Source organism: Perna viridis, chromosome 13, assembly GCF_037379345.1.
Source record: "Perna viridis isolate PV_CMFRI_1.1 ecotype Kerala chromosome 13, ASM3737934v1, whole genome shotgun sequence".
In the NCBI taxonomy this organism is placed as follows: Eukaryota; Metazoa; Mollusca; class Bivalvia; order Mytilida; family Mytilidae; genus Perna; species Perna viridis.
In genome coordinates this window covers 10,009,498-10,037,216 of record NC_142457.1, presented here as the reverse complement: position 1 = coordinate 10,037,216, position 27,719 = coordinate 10,009,498, and the positions used below count along the sequence as shown (strand labels likewise).

Genomic DNA, 27,719 nt, shown 5'->3' with positions numbered 1-27,719 from the left:
ACACAGAACTGTCAACTGTCAAAGTCAAAGACAAGAAATCCTCCCATAAGTGTCTATATAAAAAATATTTTTTGTATTTTTTGTCACATTTTGTACCTAGTGAGCTATTGCCATCACTTGGCGTCCGTCGTTGTCGTTAACAATTTTTAAAAACTCTTCTCCTCTGAAACTACTTGCTCAATCAAAAACAAATTTAATATAAATGTTCCTTAGGGTATTCAGCATAGAACTCCAGTAGTAAATTTTGATATGCCGAAAAACATGACCGCCGTTACTACAAATAGAACATAGGGGGTCGACTTGCATCTCCAAAACCGTTAGGTTTAGCAAAAATCTTTTAGGTTAGAAGTGTTCAGCATGATGAGATCTATCTCTTGTTTTAATTTGTTAAGCCATGTTGGAGTTATTGCCTTTTTTGATGTTTTTTCCCTATTTTTAATGTTATTTCTTTAAAAAATCTTTCCAGAAACTACCTGACCAATTAGAACCAAAGTTGGTATGAATGTTCCTTATGGTATTCTGCATAGATCTGATAAGGGGATTTTTGTTCCGTCGAAACAATGGTCGGTATTGCTAAAAATAGAACAAATGCACGGATCTGTCAGAAGTTCTTTTCATAAATCTCCAAAACCGTCACGTTAAACCAAATTCTTTTGATTGCCAAAATGGTCCTTATTTTAAAGCCAACAAAAGTCTGCATTGGGTTAAAGTTGTCGGACAACTCCTTGTTAGAGTAATTGCCCTTGAAAGGCGAAAAGTGATGGTTTTAGCAGTTTCAGCCAATATCTTGAAAACTATAATAGATAGAAACGATTATGAATTACACTAGTCTTGAATTACTCCTCAATTACCTTAAAAACGATTTTTAGAATGTTAATTTACTACATTGTTCAAATAGTAAAATTTTAAAAAGTCTGGAACACAAGATAGAGCATTCAACCCATGATCCGCCGCATGAAAGGTAACTACATTTAAACGCTAGAAGTACATTGTACTTCCTCGTTGGTGGAAAACTACAACAAATGTAAAATGTCATATCCGTAAACAAAAATTAATTTCTAAGCACCCTAACCGATAGTGGAAACTTTAACTAGATGCTTTTGTTTGGGAAAAGGTAATATTTATATATGATATGCAGCGAAATAACATTCCTTCCTGGGGTAGATACATTTCATAACATTCATATATTCTTGTATACACATGTGATATCTTTCCACACCTACTAGACCTCCGTCAAATTACGATTGGAGTACTTGTTTTAACTGCTGTACCTGCATCCCCCCTCCCGTGGCCTCCTGGATCCGCCATTGTTTTAATTTTCCACGTTCAGCAAAAAAAAAAAGAATAAACTACAAAAACTTCTGGTTTGTTTGTTGTTATGATGCATACTTTAACCCCGAAGATAATGTTGTTCGAATTTTCTGGGGATCAACATAATTAAAATGGGAAAGTTTGCGGATCTTCTAATTAATAAATTTTCCGTAAAGTTTGATATTGTGTAATACAAATATACAGGTAGATAAAGAAACTAGATTACTGGTGTGTGAACGTGGAAAATTAAAGAAAAAAAAAAAAAAAACACCACGAGAATGGTTGTAATCATCAATGCGTAATTTATTATTTCAAAATCGTAAATATCATATATATTAAGATGTGTATTTACTTATCGACGCATCAAAATTGAAATGAAGTGGATAACGTTCTTTTTCTTTTACCTTGGTCATTGTCGATTTTTTGTGAATGGACAGCTATGTTTCAGTCCAGTTTGTAAAACTGATTGGAAATATTATGATATTCCGTATCTTTCGGACAGAAGTGGAATGTGTGGACGGAATTGTACACGGTCTCTCGTTTGTGATCCTTGCAAAATAATAAGTTCACAGAAAGGTAAAGTACCACTAACGATTAAATCGGGGATAGTTTATGATGATAATGATGAAATATAGAAGTCAATAAGAAACACATTATAATGGGTACTGGGTAACTAGGTCGCAGATTGACATGAATACTGACGGCTGTTACGGTTGCTTTACCCCAGTTAATAGTTAGACGACTTACACTATTATATGCTAAAAAATCAGATAAATATAAAATGTCACTTTGATTTGAATAATATGCGATCTTAAATGGGCAAGGCGGGAATTTGGTGAAGTTTCATTCCAAAATATGAAATAAATTATTCTTTTTCTAGATTTTGTGAAGTAATAAACTCATTTCCAAGTTGACATTTATTAGTTTTTATCCTTTGAATATACTGAATTCGTTTTATTTTCGCTCTAATCTTGGTTTCCTTGTTTCCCTGGTACATGTATTAGATGACACGAATTATAAAGATAATGACCGAAAAACCGAGAAACTCAGTTATCAGCATAGGTCAACTTTTCATTGTTTTAAACATTCACGTTTAATATTTCTGACAGAAAAATCTTAAATAGTTAAAACAGGTGCGTGCCTCTCCTTTGTTTTCAAACAATGTCTGTTTCACGTAATTATGTCGACAAATACATTACAATTAACAAAAAATGATAAAACTAATAAATAAGAACTATTGTGGCTGACAGCAAATATCAACACGATGAGTCCATTTGACTGTTGGTATAACACTACATACTTTCATATATTTACAGCGGATCAAATAGATTCACAAATCAAATATGTAACATCATCTAAATCATTGTGCGATGGAGACGACCAGAAAAGGGTATATTTTGGAGTGGTTCTGATTAACAAAATGGATTTTACGTATGGGTAAGTGTATTTAGTATTACGTAGTTTACATAAAAATAAATTATCCCCTTTTTTGTAGAATTCTCCGACTGTAATTAATATTCAGTTCAAAATTGTTAGAGTTTTTATGGGAAAGAATAGAGCATTTCCTCTCAGAAGAATCAAATGAGCCTGTTCTGAAAATAAGCTCAAACGTGTCTGATATGAAACAGCTAGAGGTATTCCTAATTTTACTCAGGAAATAATTTCACAATATAAATATTATTCATCGTCTGAAAATAGCTGAAATATTGCTGCTCGGACATTAAACCCCAACAAACAAACAAACAAATTCAAACGATAATTTACGTATTGTGAACAGAATTATTTTTTACTCCCGATAAACAAAACCATTTCTCAGTAAACGAACCACCAGAAAGTGAAAAATGTGCACTGTTAACTTAAGGGATTGTGTAATATTAATCGGCTAGTCGGACCGATGTAGAACCCCATGGAACAACCACTTAAGTACTTCTCCATCTAAGAATCAGGCAAAATGTGTATAAGGTGTGGCACATGAAGAGAAAAAACACAGAGATTTAATTACATTAATCAAGTATTTATACCCGATAACATTCAGAAATAACCATCAAGGTTTTTGTAAAATTTGCCTTTTTAAGATATTGATACGTCAAATTTTGTTAAAATGCACTACGGAAAAATAGCGGGAAAATTTTACCACACTTCTTCCTTATATGAGCAGTCAAAAAATATCTACATTACAGATGCTTCAGGATAAATTTAAATAGCTTTTCAGTTGTTTTCTAGATGTGTTGAATATATTTGAGGCAAAAAGGATAAAATTGAGAAATATCATGTGCCACCCATTGCCTGATTCTTACACAGACTGGTACTTCATATTTTCTGCATCTATACAAATTAACCTGACGCGCTTAAACTGGAAAAGAAAGGATGTTGCTAGAGAAAGGGTTAAAAGTGTAAAGTGTGGCGAAGTGCTATAAAGTCATCGACCATTTTGAAAGCGAGGGGAAAAGGGGTCTAGGGGACGGTTTTTTTTTTTGAAAGTATGTAAATAAATAAATGTTTACATTTTTAGGGAAAAAACTTGTTCTCATTCATTGCAAAAAAAAGAAGAAAACCCCCCCTCAAAAAAAAAAAAAACAACAGAAAATTGCCCCCAATATTTAACCAGGCAGATTTTCAAATAAATATGTTGATTTTGCTTGCTAAATAAAGACATTGCATTGCGAAACAAAAAATTCTCACCCGACCCCTCCCCCACCGCTGTATGCCAAAGGAGTTTTACTGTCCATTACTACTCTTACGAGTCTCATACAGACGTACAAGTATGATGAAGCTGACGTTGCTCATTGATATAGACAATTCCTACTCCACATTATCAAAAGATCAATGTAGAATAGATAAAGTACAATATATCAGCCTAAATGTGTGCTCAAAACTTCATTAGATACCTTAATTCAGTGGGGGAATATATAAATATAGTTTAATTAATATAATTTATCTGCAGTTGTTATAAATCAAAACAGAAACACATAGGAGAGAAAGAATTTTATGATATTGTGTTCTTGCTTTTTATGTTAACATAAAAGAGCTTTAAGTGGCTAAAATAATGTAGGATAACAAACATGCCAGGTTTTAACTCCCTCACCAAAATGAATGAATTAAGTTTTTGTTATTTTGACAATGTTGTCCTTATTAAGTACCAGTCCACATAAAATTCAGTCACTGCCTATGATTAAGTGATTCATGGTGTAGAAAACCCAACTAACAAACACTGCTTTTTCAGTCTACATATGCTATAATTTCTCATAACAATAATTATTTCAGTATACATACCTAAACTTTTGAGAAAATCATACATTTATATCCCACTAAAACGAACCAAATTACACAAAATCAAGAATGACAACTATTGCAAAATGCCAATTTCGTGTACAATCTATATAAATTTTATCTCAAAAGCGCAACAACCATATGAAAAACTAAGATTTCTGAACAAGAACTAAATTTGAAATCAGTGGGTTTGACATGCATTAATCACCTCCTGTCAGATTTTTATGAACATTGCCACTTAAATATTCAGTAATATTTATACAGTACAGAAAAGTGTTAACATGATAATTCACTGTGATAGTGAGATGGCACTCTGTTGGTAGTACTACTGTAAATTTTCTACTATTTGACATATTTTTCTACTCAGATTATTACTTAACACATCTTATGTAGTTTCTTCAATATTTTGTAAAATGAACATATCAGATAATCCAGTGTAAGAGGATAATCCACATTTGTTGAAAAACAATTTTTTTTGTCTCTGTAGTATTCTGAATTCAAAATGATTTCTTAATTTCTTGCTGCAAACTTTGGAGCTCATTATAAAATCTTGTATAAACTTAGTTACTACAAAACAGTCTAGTTTTTGTTTGGTTACGATTATTTGTACAGTATTTACTGAGGTTTTGTTCTTGGTATTTACATGTCATAGCTCCATCAGCCACATAAATCAAAAGACTTAAATAAGCACTAGATTTCATTCAAGTTATCAAATACTATCAATTCATGTAATTGTTTTGTTGAACCAGTTTACACTGGAAGTGTTAGCATTTAGACCTATCTTATCTGTATTTGTATAGATTTATATTCAACATTCTAGGCTTATCAGTTGGGTCTTTTAAAGGAGCCTACCCATCTACCAATCAAAGTACATGCTAAATATTAATACATGGAAATGAAGATAAACTCTCGACATGGGCATTGCAAACACTTATTAAACCAAAATAAACCATGGGACCCAACTTTTTTTAATTTGAAGTTCATATTGCCAATACAATACAAAATACAAAAGTGGGCCAATACGGGATCTAGCCGTCCAATACGGGATTTAGCCGTCTAATACGTCATATCCATATTGTCCTAGCGTATTGAACTAGTAAGTCAATGAAGGTATAATACATTATATATATTATAACAGAGTGCGTATTATGTATTTTAAATGAGTTGTGTTAAAAAAGATTACCTGACAAATAGGAACAAAACGTTCTAATAAATAGTTTGAATCATGGTCTAGTTCTTATCTTAATGCCGTCCTATTCTAAATGATGGAAACATTGGTTAGAAAAAAAAACAGTATATATAAGGTAATACTATAACTAAGTCACAGATGTAACAGGCCTTCGCTTATGTCAACAATAATGTTTGAAGAAACTAGTATAACTCTCTGTCATTCTGCCGAATAAGCTAGCTAAGTTAATATACTTTTGGACCTTGAACTTCAGTCCAATATGGCTAGCCTCGGACAAATAACTAAGCCAATATGGAAAACCTTACGCAATAATACTATAATATTGCAGAATGATTAAAAAAAAAACAACAATATGTAAAACACCCCATAAAATGACATAATAAGTACCAGAATAGGTAGTAAAGATTCATAAACAACGATTTGCTAAAATATATCACCACGAATACCGGTACTAGATAATAAGGGTAACAACAAAATTACCGAGCACTAATCCGATTCACAATCAAGTCCAAAATAAATCAGGCTAAACAGATATTACACAACCGGAGCAGTTGGTACCGCAATGGTCCTGATTTGGAACAGGCACTTCAGAAGAAATGATGGGATAAATCTAGGTTTTACAGCGCGCTAAATCTCCCTCTTCCTATGCGGCGTGATTATATCAGTGGTGATTAAAAAGCATTTGCATGCTATTGTCATAATCGGTCACATCAGTACAAAGAGCATTTTACAGAAAACAATAATTATTCATCGTTTAAGAAGAAACTAAGTATTTTTCAACTTAGGACTGATATCTAAAAAGAATTTTGTAAGAGACCTTTTAAGACGCCTTTCTTTATACCCTTGCTTCAGGAGTCTGTTACGCATACATTTATGGCGTTGAAAGGAAATCTGAGTAGTTAGTACTTGCTCTAGCGTAGCGAATCAATTGTGAATATAAACACCATATGCAGGAGATGAAGGAATTTTGCTGAACAGGTAAGGACAATTCATGATATTAAAAATTGAAGTCGTCTTTTTTTCATAAATCTTAGTGGTGAGATGACAACTGTTGTCAAATTCGAGATGTAGACCAAAATCATGCAGAACAGGCTTTTTCTGTAGTCTCCTTTATTTTGAGCACTGGTTGATATAATGACGGTAACCGTTTACCAAAAGAACCGTTGGTGATGGACAATACATCATCAATATATCTGTATGTAAAGTTACAGGATTAAGCTTTTGAATGTTATTCTTTATGAGATTCGGAAGAAATTCAGTCTCGTACGAATATAAAAAACAAATCGGCTAGGAGAGGAACACAGTTAGGGCACATTGGAATGCCAACTTGTTGTTGAAAAATAGCTTCTCCAAATGTTCCAAATATGTTATAAATGAGGAAATCAAGTATATTGCAAACCTGCTTTTATGTGTAGCAAACTTTGCCTTTCTGTGATGTTTTAGAAAAGTGTGTGGATTTGTAACCAAGAACTACTAGTACTTAACATATTTTTGAAACAACAAAAGATTTACGAATAAGTCTTTTCAAACGAGATTTCAATTTATCATATGGTAACGTAGTGTAAAGAGTTGAGAAGTTAAATACTAATTTTCGAAAAACTGCGGGATTTTAGGTTTTGAAGTAAATCTTTAGACTTTTTAAGTATCCACATATGATTGATGCCACTACGAGAGTATGTGGTATTGCAATAAGCTTGCTGTCTATCCTATCCTTGACTGTGGGCAATATCTTTGTAAGAGGTATTGTCATCTCCGAGGAGGAACAAGATGAAGATCCTGCAATATACCTTCTTTGTATGGATTCTTTTGATGTGTGGGAATCCAATACAAATAAGGTAAGTCTCACATTTTGTTTAGATGTTGAGAGAAAACATGAAGGACTTGTGGTTGTTTATTTAATATCTAAACATATCCTGGAAAACATAAGCAAGCTATCCGAATCATTAGCACTTAATACTATGAACTCTTTTGATCCTCAAAAAGCCATCCTCATCTTTTTATATAGTAACAACACCCTTAAAAGAACCCCTTTCATACACTTAAATGTTTCATCATGATACATTATGTATTGAAACAATTAAAATGTAGGTTTTTTGAAAGCATCCGGCAAAATGGGAAAAATAAGAACATGCATGTCAAAACCTCACCCATCTGACAGAATAATTACATTCAAAAATGCCATTTCTCTTTGAAAAAAAGATGAACTCTTCACCACTGGATTTGCTAAGACAGAATGTTAGCAAACTGAGTTATCTGCTTTTGTAATATTCCAGTGCATTTCAATAAAATTTTAACTCAATTCATCAAAATGATATGGAAAATCCTGTTTTTTTTATTGATTCTGATGTACAATTAAACATTCATATTGTAATTTGTCATGCCATATATTACGCACTATCTGATTCGTACAGAGACTTACAAAACAGCCATGGAAAACATTAAAAAGTATTTAGAGGTTAAAATTGATACTAAAATTTTCCAGTGAAAAATTTTCACATAGGATACTGCATTATGCTGCATCATACATGGTAAGTTAATAGAGTATATAAACCTGACGACTGAATTGGATATCAATTTCCAGGTTCAAGTAAAAATGTATGTGAGATTTGGTACAATTTAAAGTTGTTTATATTCAGATCAAAGGAAGAAAACGCCAAGAATTTTGCAAAAGACCTAAGAAAACGATGGAACCTTGGACCATCTTCTTGTAACAGTGACGTGATCATATTTTTCTCAAGAACAGACAGACAGGTGTGGTCGTAATACTATAAGGAATATTCTAGCTAATACTACGCTGTGCATAAATCATGTACCACGTGCTATGTTGCATCGTGCTTTAAGACCACAAATTGCTATTAAAAATCGAAGAAATAAAAAAAAAAAAGAAAAGAAAAATGACTAAGTGAACATTAGCCACGTTTAAAATATACAAAAGGAACTGCATACTAATGAAGTATAAATAAAACGCAAAAGAAAAAAAAATTGAATCCAAAGTTTCGGCCTCACGCCCTTCGTCAGAGGCAAAAAGTACTCATAGAATAAAAGGGTAAAGATCAAAATGATGGATTGCGGAAGGGTTAAAACAAGGAGATATAATTTCTTTTTTGTTACTGATTAGTGATGGACGTCATTTTGAATTTAGTCTAACACTGAAATATCACGTGACAAATTTATACTGTTTTGACATGATTTTATCTAACCTAATAACTAAATTATATTCTAAAGTTTCTACGTCTCAATCATCACATTTTAAGACCAGGCCTTTTGAGATTTTTATAATTTTAAGCTCAATTGCGTTTGTTACTTTATATGCATTATTTTGGTTACTTTATGGTTTTTATTATGTATGTCTGTTTTCCTTGTCTGATCTTTGTCGCTGAATTATATTTTTCTTTTATTGGTTCCCTTGATTAGCTTTTGATCTGTATGACATATTTTCTGTGATCAAAGCAAATAACGTCTAAACATGAAAACTTGTTGTTTCAGATTTACACCTCAGTTGGTAGCGATGCACACAAGGTTCTTAAATCATCGTGCATACAGGATATCTACGAAGATGCTAGGGATAAATATTTGAAGCATGATCAATTTGGAGATGGCATAAAATATATGATAGATGAATACAAGTATGTCATTTATTTGAGTTATATTGCTGTTGCCTGTGTTGCTTTTCTTTATAGACCTCTTACGTTAGTTAAGGAAGCATATTTATGTCTGGATCCAGATTTATAAAATCTCAAAATTATTTTTTTTTCAAATCCTTTCTCAACTAACATGTCGACCAATAAATTGCTTTTTTGGGAAAGAACCAACTCAAGATTAATATTTTTGACAATCATTTTCTTGTCAAAGTTTCGACCTTTTAAAGTCAGTCACTCGATCCGTTAACAAGCACCAAGCTTTAACTATTGAAGGTCAGTCACTCATATCATTGACAAGCACCATTGTATCGAACCTTCAAATCCCTGAGCATTCGAGAGTTTGTGATCATTGAATGTCAGTCATTCATCTGATAACCATGAGTCCGTCTCTTTATACCTTACCTTTAATGTCGGTTTTTAATGAACATGATGAAAAAATGGCTAAAATTGATTTTTATGCAAATTAATTTGAACAACTGCAACTGGTCAATCTACTAAGTGCTAGAATAATATTTTGCGTTTATTATTTTATAATACTAACCGCGTAAATTAAACAATTAAACAAAGTAAATTAAATTAATATTCTAAGATTTAAACTGTTCCGATCGCGATCTTCAATAAATATTGATTTCACCCCTTTTCATGGAACCTTACTCCTGACAAGTGTATCTGTATCAGGGAGAGTAATATAAAGTCCCTGCAAGTACAGACGATAATACGAACATATCTGTTTTTTATTGCTTTTTGATAATTTTATTTGATAACTCATAAGGGGTTTGTGCTGAAGTTCCTGTGTGTACTTAATCTTTTTTGCTAGAATTGGATATTTTAACTGACTTATAAAGATATTGTCCGTGCAAGAAAAGCTCCCTTAAACTTACTTAGGGTCATCTATTATATATTGTGTATTGTGTGAAATTCTCAGTGTAAATTATTTTATTTCAAAATCAGTAAGACAAAAGAAATTCAATTATATATTAATTATCATCGAAGTCCTGTGTAATGTGTCGCCGAACCATGTTAAGATAAAAGAAGCCGCCCACGATATCTCTTGGTCATAATTAAGTCTACTGGGCATGTTTATTAATATGACCTTACGGCAAAGAAATAGCGATACACAGAGTGTCACTATTCAAGTTGTACCCTCCTGTTCAAGTCCTAATAATAGTGTGCAAAGTAGTTATAATTTATAATTTTATAATTTCACCACGCTGGGATGTATGCCTAACGAAAATGGACAGTTGACAGAAAACGAGAAGAACTTTTGTCTTCTTACCTTCTAAGCACGATTATTGCACCCATACACAGACAAGTGGAACACTGTACATCATATATACAAGATATTTACGAAGATATATTAACTTTTTTCGGGCCCGTGTATACATTTTCAATGTACCCAAATGGAGATTGAGAACCAATCATGTAACACTTCAATATATGGTAATTTAGCGTTAATTCCGGTTTTCATTGATGCATATTAATTAGGTCGCCGTGAAAACAAAAACACATCATTTTAACTTTATTTAGCACAAATCTTATGAGAAAACGTTAGTTATACACGTATCTAAACATAGTATTACTATAGTTTTTATGAATATAAACGTTTATAAAATGATTTTTTGTGTGTCATGTCTCACTTAAACTGTGTAAATGAGTAGGTCGCCATATCAAGTGAATCTCAGGTGTTTGTTTATTTTTTCACTCTATGCAGAACTGAAAAAAAAATCTTGCAAATCAGGTCAGTTTTGTTATATCATTTGCGTTTCTACTTACTTACCTATTCCTTTACTCTTATGAGGCTGATTTTATAGCTGACCTGATCCAAAAGATGGAATATCGTTTTGCTAGATCCTTTAATCTCAGTTCGATATATAGATGACGTATTGTTGTTAAATAATCCTAGTTTCTAGTTTCGGAGATTTAATACATCGCATCAACCCCAAAGAACTTGAGATAAAGGATACTACAGACACTGTGGAGTCAATCTCATATCTTGGCCTACACTTAAGAGATCGATGCTAAAAGAAACCAATTTACAAAACTATACCACAAACGCGTTGAATTTTCATTTCGTATTGTCAACTTTCCTTCCATCTGTGGCAACATTCTTTCAGCACCTGTGGTTTGAATTTTCATATCACAACTCATACGTTGTGGCAGAGCTTGTCGTAACTACTTTCACTTTGAATTCACTTACCTGACTCATTTCTGCGGGCTTGTCTGATACCTCTCCTTTTAGCTGTATGCATATCGTTAGCCTGGCATGCGATGTTCGGTATGAAACTGGCTGGTTGTTTTTCATCTTATAGCAGAGAAAACAAACGTCTATCCTTCTTCTATCTTGCATGCTTAAGTGTTTCTGCCTGTTCGTCATTTGTCATATTAATCATTTACTTTCAGGGTTTTGGCATTGATAACTTTTATAAGAAATTACTTACTTTTTCTCTTCAAGTAGCCACTTTTGATTAATCACAACACATAAGGCAATTCGATTTTGACAGTTTAGACTATGTTTTTTTTCCAGAGAAATCTTTGAAGATGGGACATGTGAAAATAATTTAGCATTAATTCTTGGATTGATATTCGGTATTATCGGATTGATTTTCCTTGTTTTTTCAATAATTGTCTGCTGCAAAGGCGAAGGAGGTGAAGGTGGAGGAGGTGGTACAGGAAGATGGGGTGGAGGAGGAGGAGGAGGTGGTGGTGGAGGAGGAGGAGGTTGTGGTGGTGGTGGTGGTGGTGGTGGGGGGTGCTAACTATATGAAAGGGAAGTTATGTAAATTGTAAAAGTGGTATGCAACATTAAACGGTATTTGTTTACTCCCGTAATCCTGTTTCTAGCTATAGGATATAAGCTGTCATGAGTGATCCGAAACATTTCGTATTTTTCAGTTTTTCCGTACAGAGTTCAGTTATTACTCAATGTGTAAGCCAATCTTCTATTTCAACTTAGCTACGTACAAGTCCTTTCTTCTCTGACTTGGCGTGATGATGCATTAATGATTTCTCCAAGAGTACGAACCAACTATCTTCCATCTGATTTGTTTCTCCAAGAAGAAAATGTGTTATACAAGATTACATTCTAATACAGCAAATTATGCTTTTGTAACTTTATTTCTAATGACACAAAATAGAGATGATATTAATATGCTAATTAATTGGAAAGAATGAATAACCAAAATACTATCACGAATGCCGAAGAACGTCTAGATTTAATGAGTGTGCGGAACTTGTTCCGCGCACGAGTTAAGTCCTCTAGCATTCTTGGTACGAGTGATGATATTTTGGTTATTCATTATAACCAATTGATTATCCTATTTATTATATAGATTTTCTACATAATTTATCAATATTTTCAATATGAATTTTAAATTCTGTGACTGGCGGATTGATATCAAAGTTGTGACGTTTTAGCGGATGAAAGCGCGAGAGTAAAATGTATTTTACAGTGCGAATTATCTTAATTTATTACACTGGGAACATTCGATAAAACACTGATAGATTTAAATTTTCAGGATAAATGGTGATCCTAGTACATGTATTTTCATTTCATATTCATTCCATATTATCAAAGAAACATTCCGATTGGATACAGTATTTCGTCCATCATCTCATGACCACATTTTGTAATAACTGTGATGTCGTCAAACTATTTAAAATTTAAAATAATTTACTCCGTGAATTTTGATATTTAAACTAAGCAATAAAGAATGACTTTTTTATTTTGTCGTTCTATTTGAATTAACCTCAACTTATTTAGTATGCATCACGCTATTGAAATTATTTCTTCAATAAGCTAAAAATATAACAGCCATTCATTAAATATTTCCTTGCAGATTAATTATGTTCAGATACCTTCCTTTATATTTTGTTATAATGCTGAGGAAATTTTACTCCTTTCAACAATACATCTATATTTATCATGTTTATATAAGATTTGTTACTTATGTATTTTTTGTTTTGTTTTTTTAGGTTCTCAAAATCAATATATTTCTTTTCTGTCGATCTGGTGATATGTAGGATTACTTTCTCTAAATAATGTATTTCTTACAATTAGTGTTATTGTGTTTTACATTATTAAAATATTATTATTATTTACTAAAAATCGCAAAAAATAAATAACACGCCATACGGCAATTAGTGTGTTGCTTATTGATTTGGGTTTGAAAATATACAATACAATCAGCTTACAGTAAATATGATTTTTGCGGGAACAATTTTCATTGGAATTGATGCTACTAATTCATTTTTGATGTTGCAAATGTTACTTTGGTAAATAGACAGTTCATTGACAGACATTAAACCAATGTACGAAACGGGCGACATTCCGACAACATCAAAACAATATGTGTGGCGTCAAAAATGTTATCTAGTCAGTGTCAGTCTTCATTTAGCTACTTTAACAACATATTTATTATTCAAGACCATCTTATGGTATGAGTTTTACCTATTATAGAAGACCGTATCGTGACCTATGGAGGTTTAAGTGGTCGTTGCTTGGCCTTTGGTGGATGACTGTCTAATTTGCAACCATACCACAACCCCTATTATTATATTGTCTAATTTTCAAGTAAATATTGATAGTAAATAATCGAATAGACATGTCCACTGCAATCATTCGGTAGTATATAATGATTAACCAAATGTAGTTGATAATTGATAAATGTTTAATTGGTAAACTAAGGAATTCTTCGATCATGAATTTCCTTTCCAATGGTTTTTTTTTCACGATGAATATTGTGTTAGCTAACCAACCTAAGACCAGTTACATTTCCTTGACCGTATCGAAAATACTTCCCTTTTTAGCCTTTCAGATAATGCTTACCCAATCTGTACACCTGGTCCATGCTTCCATTTATTAAGTGGAGTCCGGGTTGCGCAGTTCTGTTTCTATGTACGTGTTATTTGGTAACTTCACTTTTTTGTTGTGTGTCTGTTTTTTATACGTATAAACGAAAAAAATATTGAGAGCACACAGTATGGTTTCACAAGCACAAAGATTGGTGTATAAGGTTGCTTAAGTAAAAGTTATCAAGGGAACCAAGTTATAGCGATAATCAAACGAATGTAATCTAGGGACAAAGACCAGACATGGAAAACAGACATACACAACAAAGAACATAAAGTAACTAAAATCATACATACAAAGTAACAACAGCTAATGGACAATGCACAGCTGAAAGTTTGTTGTATAAAAGGAATTCTATATTTAGGAATTAGTTATATTAGATATGAATAATTAAACAATAAAAAAAAGCTTTTGAAAATCCACTAGGAGAGGCGGTGTCATTGACTTATTGCTCAATCAACGCTAAATGAGTGAAGAGTTATCAAGGGAACCTAGATGCTAGCAGAAACTAAAAGAATGTTATCCAGGGACAAATATTTGACTGAAAATAAAAACAGACACACGCAACAAAGAATATAAAATAACCATAATAATATGTACAAAGAAACAAAAGTAAATGAGCAAAACATGGAGGATGGACCAGGTGCATCGATAGGGTAAACGTCTTCTGCTTTTCTGGAAACACCCACAGAGTTGCTCATAAAAAGTATTCAAAAGAGGAAAAAAAACTTTAATACGTTGAACAAATCGGTTCTCATGGTACAGAAGGATACATCGACTATAAAACTTCTGTACTGACGACTTTAAACTTGTCGCAACATATACCTGTTCCAGAAGCCTAATTATAAGAAGCCTAGCGCGGTACAAAAAATCTGCCGGAAACTCTGGCATAATATATAATTTAATTTGTGATATGAAAGCTCCATACACAGGCCCTGAAGGGATGTTGAAAAAAATGGCACAAATGAAAGAAACGTGAACAATGCGGAATAAAAAGTAATTGTGTCTACCATATAGTTTCCTTAACAGCTTTTCTTTTCCATTGATTACTCAATGTAGGTCAAGATATGAGGCTGACTTTACAGTGAATGTAATATTATTTATCTCAAGTTCTTTAGGGTTGATGTGATGTTTAAAATTCCCTCAACTATGATTGTTTAACGATAATATGTCATCTTTATAGTGGAAACTGAGATCAAAGAATTTGGCTAAATGATGGTCCAACCTTAGGACAGATTAACTGTAAAATCAGCCTCATAAGATTGAAGGAATACATCAGAGAGTAGAGGTTCACAATGTGTTCCCATTAGAGTATCACCCGTTTGAAGAAAAGTGCATCTACAATAAAGAACAAAAATGTTGCCGATCGACACATCTTCAGTGTACTTGGAGGATGATTTGGAATCGTGTTTTAAAACATATAAGGAATATCTATCGAGTACTACATATCTGCTCGTAGGTGTGTCGTCTGATTTTTGAGTAACAAGAATTTATAATTTTCTTAAGTCGCGATTTTAACTGAGTATTGGGAAAAGAAGTATAATGAGTAATCAAGGGAACCAAGGTTATAGCGGTAATCAAAAGAATGCAATCCAGGGACAAAAGACCAGACATGGAAGGAGTAATCAAGGGAACGAAGGTTATAGCGGTGATCAAAAGAATGTAATCCAGGGACAAAGACCAGACATGGAAAACAGACATACACAACAAAGAACATAAAGTAACTCAAATCATACATACAGAGTAACAAAAGCAAATGAGCAACTCGGACTCCACTAAAAACTGGGAGCATGGACCAGGTGCACCGTTAGGGTAAGCGTCCTCTGCTTTTCTAAAAACACCCGCCGAGTTGCTCATAAAAAGTCAAGTCCGGGGTAGACAAATGAGGAAAGGAAAACCATGACCCGTTGAAAACAGACATACACAACAATGTAAATCTGATACAGTACTTTTATTGGTAAACTTTCCACTTTGTGGTATTTTGGGAATGGGGAATATCCAATAGATAAACTTAATGCATGCATCATATACTTTTTCTACAAGGTTTGTCATTTGATTTTCTAAATCACTGATGCATACCCTGTCTGTACTATACATGTACAATCATAAAGCGTGTCTATAATACTTCCTGGTTATTTCTCTCTCATTTGCCGCTTCACGTAGGATCAAAGAACGATATGGGTACAGGTGTGGGATATTTAGTAAATTGCAATTTTTGTTAAGTACTTTTATGGAAAACTTGTTATTCAAGTGAATAAAGGATTACTAAAATTGTTGATTCAGATTTTGTTCGTAAAAGAAATATGTACTAGTTTGAAGTAATTTTATAAGTACATTTTTCTACAACACTACCGCACTCTTTAAAAGGGACAGATAATTACTTCAATTCCAGAATCACGTACCATTTCAGAAAGTCCTATAGACCTAAATCTGGATTTTGTAAAATTGAGGTATATGGTGCTTTTCTGGCATGTAAAGTGAATACATGATGTTTGAAATTGTCAATTAATTTTCTGTCAAGTTGCAAAACATTTAGAAAGAATGAAATAAGTACATACATATGTATAATTTTGAAAAAAAAGAGCAAAAATAAAATAAAAAAAAACTATTTGAGTTTAAAAATGATAAACACATATAAAGGCTGTTATCTTAGGGGAATTATTTAATGCATGTAATTGATGCGAAATATTTTATAAATCGATTGAGACAAAAAAAAAGACAGTTAAGTGTGTATAAGAATATTTACAAATAAATGTACGACTATCGTTGTTTTGAAATAATGGCGCGGAGTTTTGTAAGCCAGTTTATCAAAATTAACGATCTACATATACGTATTCAGTTGTAGAAGCAACAGTGTAGTGTAAACTCAAACTTCAAAGAAGAAAAACAGATGTATATACAATGTAACTCGATAATATCAATAACCGTTAAATTGCATTTATTATTAAATATACTTTTATCGCGCTAGAACTCTAACAAATAGGCTTCTGGAACAGGGTTATGTTGCTACAAGATTGAAGTCATCACTACAGAAGTTTTATGGTCGTTATCATGGACTCGTGGATCGTTATGGTGTTTCCATCAGCACCATGAAAACTGATTTTTTCAACGGGTCATAGTTTTCCTTCCCTTGTTTGTCTACCCCGGACTTGACTTTTTATGAGCAACTCGGCGGGTGTTTCTAGAAAAGCAGAGGACGCTTACCTTACCGGTGCACCTGGTCCATGCTCCCAGTTTTTAGTGGAGTCCGAGTTGTTCATTTACTTTTGTTACTTTGTATGTATGATTTTAGTTACTTTATGTTCTTTGTTGTGTATGTCTGTTTTCCATGTCTGGTCTTTGTCCCTGGATTATATTCTTTTGATTACAGCTATAACCTTGGTTCCCTTGATTACTCTTTCATTTACCTCACATCTTTACACCTTTCTCGTGATTTTGATCTTGTTCATTTTTACGTTATTGATTTACTATTACAGCACCTACTGCTGTGAAACACAATTAAATTCCGGGTTTCATGTTTTTGGAATAAAACATTTTGTTCCTTAATTTTTAAGCCAACTAACATCTACTTATAGTGTTTAAAAATTACAAATGCAAATGACATTTATTGCTTTGTGTATCTGATCATATGGTCTTTGTATAACATCTTTAACGGTGTTTTAAACTTTTAAGGTAGGCAAATATACAACAAAACGTAAGACATACAAAAAATCTGTATTACTTCATAATGTCATGATATGCCAAAGAGAAGTCACCACTTCACAAAAATGTAGCCTAAATTTCTGTCGGTTCATTAAACTCTGCAAAAATTTCCTTTTTATTTCCCCTACTTATCAGAGATTCAGTACATTTGAAATCATTAACAGCCATTAAGAAAGTGTAATTATAAAAATCGAATCCGGGTACTAAATGTGACGATCTCTTTACCTTAAGAATAAATCTTCTATCTTGGAAATAGTATTATAATTGTATTTGGACGGCAGTGTTCTGATCCTATCTGTAAAGCTGATTGGGCGTATGATGAACTTCCGTTCCTATCGAAAAGAGATGGACTGCGTGGACGAAACTGTACACAGTCTCTCATTTGTGATCCCTGTCGAGTAATAAGTTCACCTGAAGGAATAGTAGCAATCTTAGTCGCAAGATTAATTCGTTTTAGATTCAAAGATATGCCTTACGTTTATAAAAAAAATAATGCCTTACGTTTATAAAAAAAAATAACTTAAACAAATCCAAAGAAGATTTTGCCTTTTCAAATGCTAACACCTGTTGTACGTCTATTTTGTTAAGATTAGCCAGATGTTTGGATTTTACACGTCACCAATCAAATATACAGGGCGTTTATATTCTAAGGATCAAAACAGGGAAACACACACACACACAAAATAAAAATATAAAATACAGAAAATAACACGTACAAATTAAAGAAACAACAATGAAAGAGCCTAAGTTCTACTTACACCAAATGCCGAAAAATGCTAAAAATGTTTTGTCAAGGCAATGTCAAACTTGACTACAAAAATGATACTTTGTCTACTATAAACATACCTGACAGAACAATACCAATATTTTAGTATCAAAAATCATATATGATTCATTTTAGTGTATTCTTTAGAGTCAAATAGACTCAGAAATAAAATATGTAACATCCTCTGAATCACTGGAATGCATCGGTGATAACCAGGTTTATTTTGGAGTGGCTTTGATCAACAAAATGAATATCACTTTAGGGTTAGTATCATGTAATTCTTTGGTTACACCAGGTATCAAAGGCCCCATTCTTTTTAGATTTCAGGAAAGCCAAAAAGAGCCGCTGGTCTTGCAACGGGAATTAATTACAAAGTTCGTGTTTTTTGTTGTCTCCCCTGTTTGTAATGGGTACCTAACATTATCTCTGTATCTATTAGGCTGGTTTACATCTCTTTGTACATTGTTTTATTTTGATAAAATAATATCAAGAATTTTTGACCACTTGTTTCATGGTAATAAATTAAATATAGTAGCTTCTTACAAAAAAGTTTTGATCACTATGATGCTTTGAGTTTTATCAGTTGTAACGTCACAAAAAAAACAAAAACCAGTTGCTCGGATTCCTATAATTTGTTTTGTTTCTTTAGGAAACATTGTGTTTTTTATTTGAATAGTGACGACAAAAGTTTGTTCGGGAATATTTTACAGGAAGCAAACTACAGAGTTAACGATATGAGTTATTGACTTTTGAAAACATGGTCAGGCGAAAAACAGCTTTTCATAAGCTTTCTTGGGACTGCCCAACCCTTTGAAATGAAAGTCAAAACCAGAATTATTTAGTCACCATATTCCTTTTTCAAAAAATGGTGCACATTTATCAATTTGTTTTTATGTTTATTTATAGTTTATTTGTATTTAGTTCCTTTGTTAAACTTTTAATTGTTGCAATCGTTCATAAATTCATCATTATTATTGCCATTTTTTTCAAACATAATTATAAAAAAAACAACTTTAAGCTCGTTAATTTCAGAAACTGCTGGTTAGATTTTGAGAAAATTTGTCATATTTAGCAAATAGTTTCAGACAAATTCATAAATACAAATTGTGTGTCCGGTCGGCCATTTTTCAAAAAGACGCCAAACGCCATGAAAAATTCGAAGTTCTGATTTAAGTAAAAATTGATACGTATATATAACTTGTTTCGGGGTCCGGAGTTGATACGTTCGTCGTTATCCTACAGTGGGAACGTCGCGCTGACAGGAGAGTTCCACTCTAATGTTACGCAGGAGAGGGGAGATAATTATATATTACCCAGCATGCCCTATCATCATTTACAATGCAAAATCATGCTCGGTGGAAATCCTTTCTAAATTCACTTCAATACATTTATATGATGATGTTCAATGCCGAAACATCAGAAGTAAACATTAATGAAGGAGTTGCATTGGAAAAACCGACCAAATCGAACATTTTTTATGAAAATATATGATCTAAAAATATGCGACAAGTTTCAAAATTTTCCACTGTCGGAAACCCCTGGTCTATATTTAACTGACACATTTCCATTCTAAGCCTTTTCATTGGTCAGATTCGTGCTTATTATGAAGGGGAATCACCGAGCTTTTTTTTAAATACCAAATACTACCCATAGGCCTCCGTTGTATTTACAAACAAACCACCTCGCCAAGGAGCAAAATTTATAGATGTCCTTGGGGATTTTTGCCATAACCTATTGTCATTCTGGGAAGAAAGAAATAAAAAAAAACTTTTCCTGTGCTTCTGATGGTAAATAGGTGAAGGAGAGTGGGTTTTGGGGGAAATTAATTATTTACTTGAAGCAATTTCAGTAATCGTAGGTTCATAATTATAGATCTATCAAAATTTTTAGAACCACATAAAATGTGTAGGAAAATTTCATAAAAATATTGCCTTTATCTGATTGAAGCGAACGTGATTCTAAGTGGGCTGTATAGTCTTTAATATTTTTGCATATAGACTCATAGGCTGGGTTTTCTTCTGTGGAAGAAAAAGGGGGAAGGTATTCTAAACATTTATTTTAATTTATATGATTCATGATTGATATTCATAGTTTGAGAAATCACAATTTTTATGTGATTGATTGCTAATCAATGTTTACAGCATGTATTTATTTTTGGTTTTGTTAAAGGAGCAGATTTGTTTCAGGTGATCTCTTTGCTCATTGCCTTTTGCTTATAGTAATTTTTTTAAAGAAAAAAATATGTTTCGACATTAACGAAGTCCTTTTGAATTGATCAAAGACACAGCATCATGATACCCGATGTCTTACTAGTCCTTTTTGCTTCTTACTACTTAGGGGGTTTTAACGTCCTTAACTACCCTGTCGGGTCTTGCTCGGACGGTTTGCTTCTTACATTTACATCTGGTATATATAGTGTCTGCTTTAGATAAAAAAAAAAAATAAAAAAAACAAAAACAAAAAAAAAAACCCAAAAACAAATATATCTGTGCATGGTCAACAACGCTTCAATCACCCTTGACGTAAAAATGCTTTTGTATCTGTATCATTTTCCCCTTGCATCACACCTTAACATTATTCTCTAGTTTCTTGCATAAATTTTGTAAGCATAATTTCTTCTAAAACTGGAAAAATTGTGAGCCAAAATCACTTGGTGATACCATGGAAACCATTTAAGTCGTTCAGATAAAAAGCAAATTTAAAGGTAAGTAATTTTGTCATGTGATAAGTAAATTTCATCAAAATCCATTCAGTTGGAAAAGCAAAATAAAAGGTGCACAAAGGCATCATGTATTGAATGTTTCATTGAAGTGCAATCAGCAGTTTCAAATGAGTTGAAGCTTAGAACTGGGCACTGAAAAATAGGTGGACACCATGATCACTTTATACCTCCTGCTTCTCAAGCATGGGGAAAGGATATCCATTATTCTGAAAACGACAAAACCAAAGCGAACACAAATTAACTAAAAGAAACATACAAAAACTAGAGAACAAATGAGCAACCAGAAGTGAACCATTACACCATAACATTACCACTGCTCACTAAAACCTGTGAGCAGTAGTAGTTTAAGCCTATTATGCTTTCAGTAATATCACATGATATAACAGTAGATCTGATTTACAATGAACCTTTGTTTTAGGAAAAATACTGTAAGTTACTGTAAGAAATTTTTTTGCTTTTTTTTTATTTAAACAGGTTAAGAATTCATTGAAAGGACAAAAATGTAAGTCAGTCAGTGTCTTGAAGTTTACACCAAGTCTTCACAATATTGATCTTACATGGTGCTTGGTACTGTACTAGGTGTAATAAAATCAAAGTAATTTAAAAAGCACATATATATTATTTGAAACAGCTGCAAAAAATTGTTCATGAAAAAAGGTCTTGCTTTGTTTCTTTAAGTCATGACTCTGAAGAAAATAAAAAAAATATGAATGACATTTTAATATTTTAATGAAAATACAATGTTTGCCATATTAACAAAACTTTGATATCAAAACAAGCTTTTAAAAAGGCCTAAATATGCAATTTAATCATTGGTGATACTCCATCCTTTCAATTGCCTGATACTCCATCCTTTCCAATGCCTACTTGCAATGTAGAAAATACACATACATATTTGACAAATATGATACTATCCACATTTCTTGAATTTAAAAAAGAATGTTAAATAGTACATGTAGGTTTGTGTGTGCAAAGATAAAGAGTAATCAAGGGAACCAAGGTTATAGGGTAATCAAAAGAATGTAATCCAGGGACAAAGACCAGACATGGAAAACAGAAATACATAACAGAGAACATAAGGTAACTGAAATCATACATACAAAGTAACAAAATCAAATGAGCAACTCGGACTCCACTAAAAATTGGGAGCATGGACCAGGTGTACCGGTAGGATAAGCGTCCTCTGCTTTTCTAGAAACACCCGCCGAGTTGCTCATAAAAAGTTAAGTCCGGGCTAGACAAACGAGGAAAGGAAAACCATGACCCGTTGAATAAATCAGTTTTCATGGTGCAGATGGATATACCATAATGATCCACGAGATCATGATGACGACCATAAAACTTCTGTAGCGATGACTTTAATCTTGTAGCAACATAACCCTTCCATACATTGCATTTTTATATAAGTTAAATGCTAGAAATTGAATTGAGGTTACATGTAACTGGCATATCTTTAGTTAAGTAGGAACTTGCCTCTTACCTGTCCTTCAACTGTATACTGCTCACATACACACACTCACAATACTTGTCAACCTGCTACAATCATGAATGTAGCAATCTGGAATATAGCAATAAAATTCAAATAAAATTACAATATGTGTTTCATTCAGATAATAAAAATATATCACTAATGTTTGTATTTAAATTAAAGAAACAAAGCATCCATTTGTTTTGATTGAAGAAATTTTACCATTGAGTGAAGATTTAAATAATAAACCATTCGAAAGTCTCAAAAAGTAAAACAATACACATTTGTATGTAAACATGTACATTGTATTTTAAAAATTAAGTATAAATGTATATTTTTTTTCTACATTAAACAACTAACCTCAATTTTAAATCATTCCTTTTTTGCTTTTCTGGTTTTTATTTTGGATTTAAAATTGCATTGTAACGTCTTTTCTTTAAGAAGGTAAAATTGTTTTCATTCTACATGTTCAAGTTAAAATCCCTCCCCCTTTTTTCTACTACAAACGTACGTGTAACCATGGACAAGGACCAACTAATCAAAAGCAAGTGCTTTCTGCGGTTCATGATCATAAGAAATGTTGCTTTATCATACACAATTCACAGAAAATTATGATTCAGAAAAATAAGTAGCAAAATTGAATCAGAAATCTGCTATACAAAATGACAAAAATGACGTCAATCTCTAAAACCGGGCCGAAGTGGCTGATCGTTCGTATGTGTTTGCCGTACCTCCTATGGATTGTGTTGGTAACGATTTGAAAGACTGTTGTTTTAAGTTACTATTTCAAGTAGTACAAAGTCTGTATAACCTCTAGGATTCAATTGTGTCAGTTGTATTTGAGTGGGGGGACTACCCGCCATATTTTCCCATTCACTCGAAGGTAAAACGAAAGCAAGTTTAAAACTAGGATTTTCAACTTAAACGGATGGTTTTTGCACTGAACTGAATAAGTAAGCACTTATACAATATTGCACACATTGTCGTGATAAAGATACGTACAATATATTTCATCACATTTGAAGAACTAATAATGACAAATAAAATTTCATGGGCCTATCTTATTATAGGATTCCTATTACAAGTTTTGTTTCAAAATTCTGGGCTGGGCATGCATAAATTTGAAAAAGAAGCTATAAAGTTAGAATGTTTAAATTGTACTCGTTATATTTATTTTAATTAAAATACATCTCTTTTATTAAATTTGTATAGAAATTCGCATGTTCTCTCATAAGCAGCTTCAAAGTTCAAATTTTAGATCGACCTGGCAAAGGTCAGATACATTCTATCATTAAAACCCAGCCAAACTGTATCTGGATACGTTTTGTTGTTACAAAAGTCGATTAGAAATTAGACCTTACATGTCGTACAATAAATAAAAAAAAAATAAAGGGTGTCGTTCTTTCATCTTCCGCATTCAATTTTATTTTAGTGGATTGCAGAAAATTGCTGAGAAGTCAGTTGCAGCCAGTACTTTTTGGAATTTTCTTTTGTTACCAAAATGATTTCCATCAAGAAACATTCGTAATATATATTATGAGTAAAAAAAATACTTGACAAAATAAATACAAAACAAAACAAATAAAACAGAAATAAAACAAAAACGAAAAGTGTTTTGCTTGTTTTAAATTTGTAAAAGAAAAAAAACACCTTCAAACATATATATACCGCCCTTTTGTCCCAACTTTATGACTGTTTTATATTATGATACAGAAAAAAAAATTCTTCGCCTACCCTACCGGTGCACCTGGTCCATGCTCCCAGTTTTTAATGGAGTCCGAGTTGCTCATTTGCTTTTGTTACTTTGTATGTATGATTTTAGTTACTTCATGTTCTTTGTTGTGAATGTCTGTTTTCCATGTCTGGTCTTTGTCCCTGAATTACATTCTTTTGAATGCTATAACCTTGGTTCCCTTGATTACTCTTTCGAAATGTGACAGTTTCTGAGCAGGACATGGTATTCTGTCCACAGCCTTTGATATCACTCCCATTTTTGTGGGAGTTCATACTGCTATTGGTTTAGCTTTGTGACGTCTTGTTATATGAATTTTTGTTTTGTATAGGATGCTTGTATTTTCGCAATATCGTGTATATATATAACGTTTTTGTTTCCAGTTTTCAAGTTCAGGTCATAATTTGGTTTTATGTATCTGAATAGTCACATTACTGATTGTTGACGCTTCGGTAGTTTTTGTTGATATTTATTCTCAAAACGACTTTATCAACCCAAAAGCTTTTATTTGATAATTTTTGTTCACAAAAGATGCTATTTGTGTCCATATATTGTAAACGTTAAAATTTTCGCGGTTGTTTATTTTCGCGGATTCTGCCAAGTGAACATAATCGAGGGTATAAATTTCGCGGGTACAAAAATGATTAACGTTATATAGGGTTGAAATAAATTTTACTAGCATTACTTCCACTGCGAAAATACTGAAAAGTAAAACAGCGCGAGAATTAGCACAAAATGAATCTTACATATTGGTAAGTGATATGATGCGGGTGTATACTGTGAAAAAGGTAAAGTTGAATAAATTGGCTTTTGTTAAAAAATAATTTTTCACTGTTCAGTTTTACATAAATTAATTAGCCTTCATAACTTTTATAAAACTTAAATGTGTAAGCAGTAAACATTTATGTTAGTTGGAGATTCGCAACAATTCAAGTTAGAATTTTTCTTCGTATTATATCGATGGATGCTATACTAATGTAATCTATCTTCTACCAGGTTACATGCTCAGATTAACTTCATGTTAGACTGAAACTAAGCTATCAGCACTTCTAAAGTCACAGGTAAAATTCGCATCGATTACCGTCATGAGGATTTCGTCTTCTACTATATAATAATAACAATGATAATAATAATAATAATAATAATAATAACCAAAAAAAATAATAATAACATTCTTTAAGAGGATGACATATTTAGTTACATAACTATATGGTCCTGCAATTTATATATGTTTGCAACATAAATCATATAATTTACATTGAACCAAATGAAAATTGAAAAGAATGATACAGGTGATATACACTGTAATTAACCAAAGTACTGTTCTAAATACTACTTTTCAAAATATTCTACTGTTGCACAATTGGTTAAATCATCACTCACTTTATTCCACAGATAGCTGATAGCTACAAGATATGATGAAAGAGCGCTTATAATATTCTGTTTTAAATTTTGAAACATATAATAAATTTCGATTGCTCTATCTGGTGGATCACACAGTAACTTAATATCATATCTAGATACACTTAAGTAGCACTCCAGCTAAGGATCATGCAAAATGTGATTCATGGGTGAAAAGCCTACATATTTTTATTTTTTGATATTTTGTTTTAAATGTCACAGTAAACAGAAATTAACATGTGGTTTTTCATATAACCCGTGCTCTTAGGAGATAAAAATTATATAGAATGCACTGTAGATTTCAAAATTAAGGGAGATAACTTTGTAAATGGCGCTCAAATACAATATAATCTACGGGGTTTTCAGTGTGGATTATCATCTGAGAACAGGCAGATTTGAATGAATAATTACACATTTCATAGTATAGACCCATAAAACAAATTAATTACAAAAATTAAAATATATAGCCTTTTTGGGGGTGTATCACATTTTTCAGATTTTGCATGATTCTTACAAAGACAGCTACTTAAATATTCTGGAACCAATAGATTTATGGACTTGAAAACTAAAATTGCCTTTAAGCTTCCATATAAAAAATAACAAGGTATAGTCATCATTTATGTTTGTTCAAAAGTATAAAAGATGGAGTCATGACATTTTACTCACCAAAAATTATCCGTGTTGCTCTTTTCTAGAGTTAAAAATCTTATTAATATTTAGCAATATAAAACTTAAGTTAAGCATTTCTAGACTTGCAACTTTTTTTAATCTACGTAACACATCCAGTTTGTCGATATGTTCTTCGTTAAAGCATCTACATGATAAAACCATGTCAAAGAACAATCCATGTTTACTGCTAGGAGTTTTGATACATCAACAATTTCAAAAAAAGCATCATTAATTGAAAAAAAACATATTTTACTACATTTGGAAAAAAAATAGTTGTAATGGCACACGGAGTTGAAAAAGCATAAAAATATGCATAACCCCACATCATTCATTAAGTAGAGCAGGAAAATCAAGAACTGCATTAGAGAAGTATTCATATTGCTCAACCCCTCTAGCTTCGAATACTAGATCTGTCCATGACTGAGTATAGTCTGTAATTTTGGGGCCGAACAATTGTTACATGATACATAAATATTTAAAAAAAAACATGTACGACCTGATTGATTTTCAAAAGGCAGATAAAAAGTTGTGTATGCTTTGTTCCAATTAACATTGATTGTCTTTTCGTTACACATCCACATATTTTTTTTCTAAAACTGCTCAGAAGGGTAAAGTGTGCTTCGCAGAAAAAAACAGATTTCTGGCATACTTGATTTCATCATTGACACCATCATATTTGTTGCATTGGGTTAGATATTTTTAAGCAACAAGTTGACACTTATAGTGCTCCTCTCCTAGCCGACTTGATTTTGTATTCATGAGATGAATTTCGTCAAAATGTCGTAAAAAATAAAACAATAAATAAAAAAAGATACTTAATCTTTTGACTTTACATACAGATATGTTGATGATTTATTGTCCATTAACAACCCTTCAATTAGTAGATGGTTTTCTTGTATATATCTTCCAGAGCTCGACATAAATGAGACTAGCTTGTCTCAGCTTGTAAAACAGCTTGTTTTGCGTATATTTTGGACCTATACCTCAAATTCGACAACA

The 27,719-nt window shown here is 32.3% G+C and overlaps 1 protein-coding gene across 2 annotated transcripts; it reads left to right on the top strand.

Moving 5' to 3' along the window:
* The first annotated feature begins 994 nt into the window (after positions 1-994).
* Positions 995-13,548, top strand: LOC148599513 (uncharacterized). Of its 2 annotated transcripts, XM_088557800.1 has the most exons (6): positions 995-1,114; positions 1,814-1,887; positions 2,628-2,748; positions 8,407-8,521; positions 9,257-9,396; positions 11,936-13,548. In XM_088557800.1, the coding sequence occupies exons 1-6, from the start codon at positions 1,095-1,097 to the stop codon at positions 12,165-12,167; spliced, it is 702 nt and encodes a 233-aa protein (XP_088413926.1). In that variant the 5' UTR covers positions 995-1,094; the 3' UTR covers positions 12,168-13,548. The 2 variants fall into 2 exon arrangements, with proteins under 2 accessions (XP_088413926.1, XP_088413925.1); XM_088557799.1 differs by lacking the exon at positions 995-1,114 and having other exon boundaries at positions 1,404-1,887.
* Positions 13,549-27,719: the final 14,171 nt, after the last annotated feature.

Coding starts and splice junctions, on each gene's coding strand:
- LOC148599513 (XM_088557799.1), top strand. CDS start 1,686: ATGAAGTGGATAACGTTCTTTTTCTTTTACCTTGGTCATTGTCGATTT. Junction 8,522..9,256: donor TCTCAAGAACAGACAGACAG/GTGTGGTCGTAA, acceptor TTGTTGTTTCAG/ATTTACACCTCAGTTGGTAG. Junction 9,397..11,935: donor TATATGATAGATGAATACAA/GTATGTCATTTA, acceptor TTTTTTTTCCAG/AGAAATCTTTGAAGATGGGA.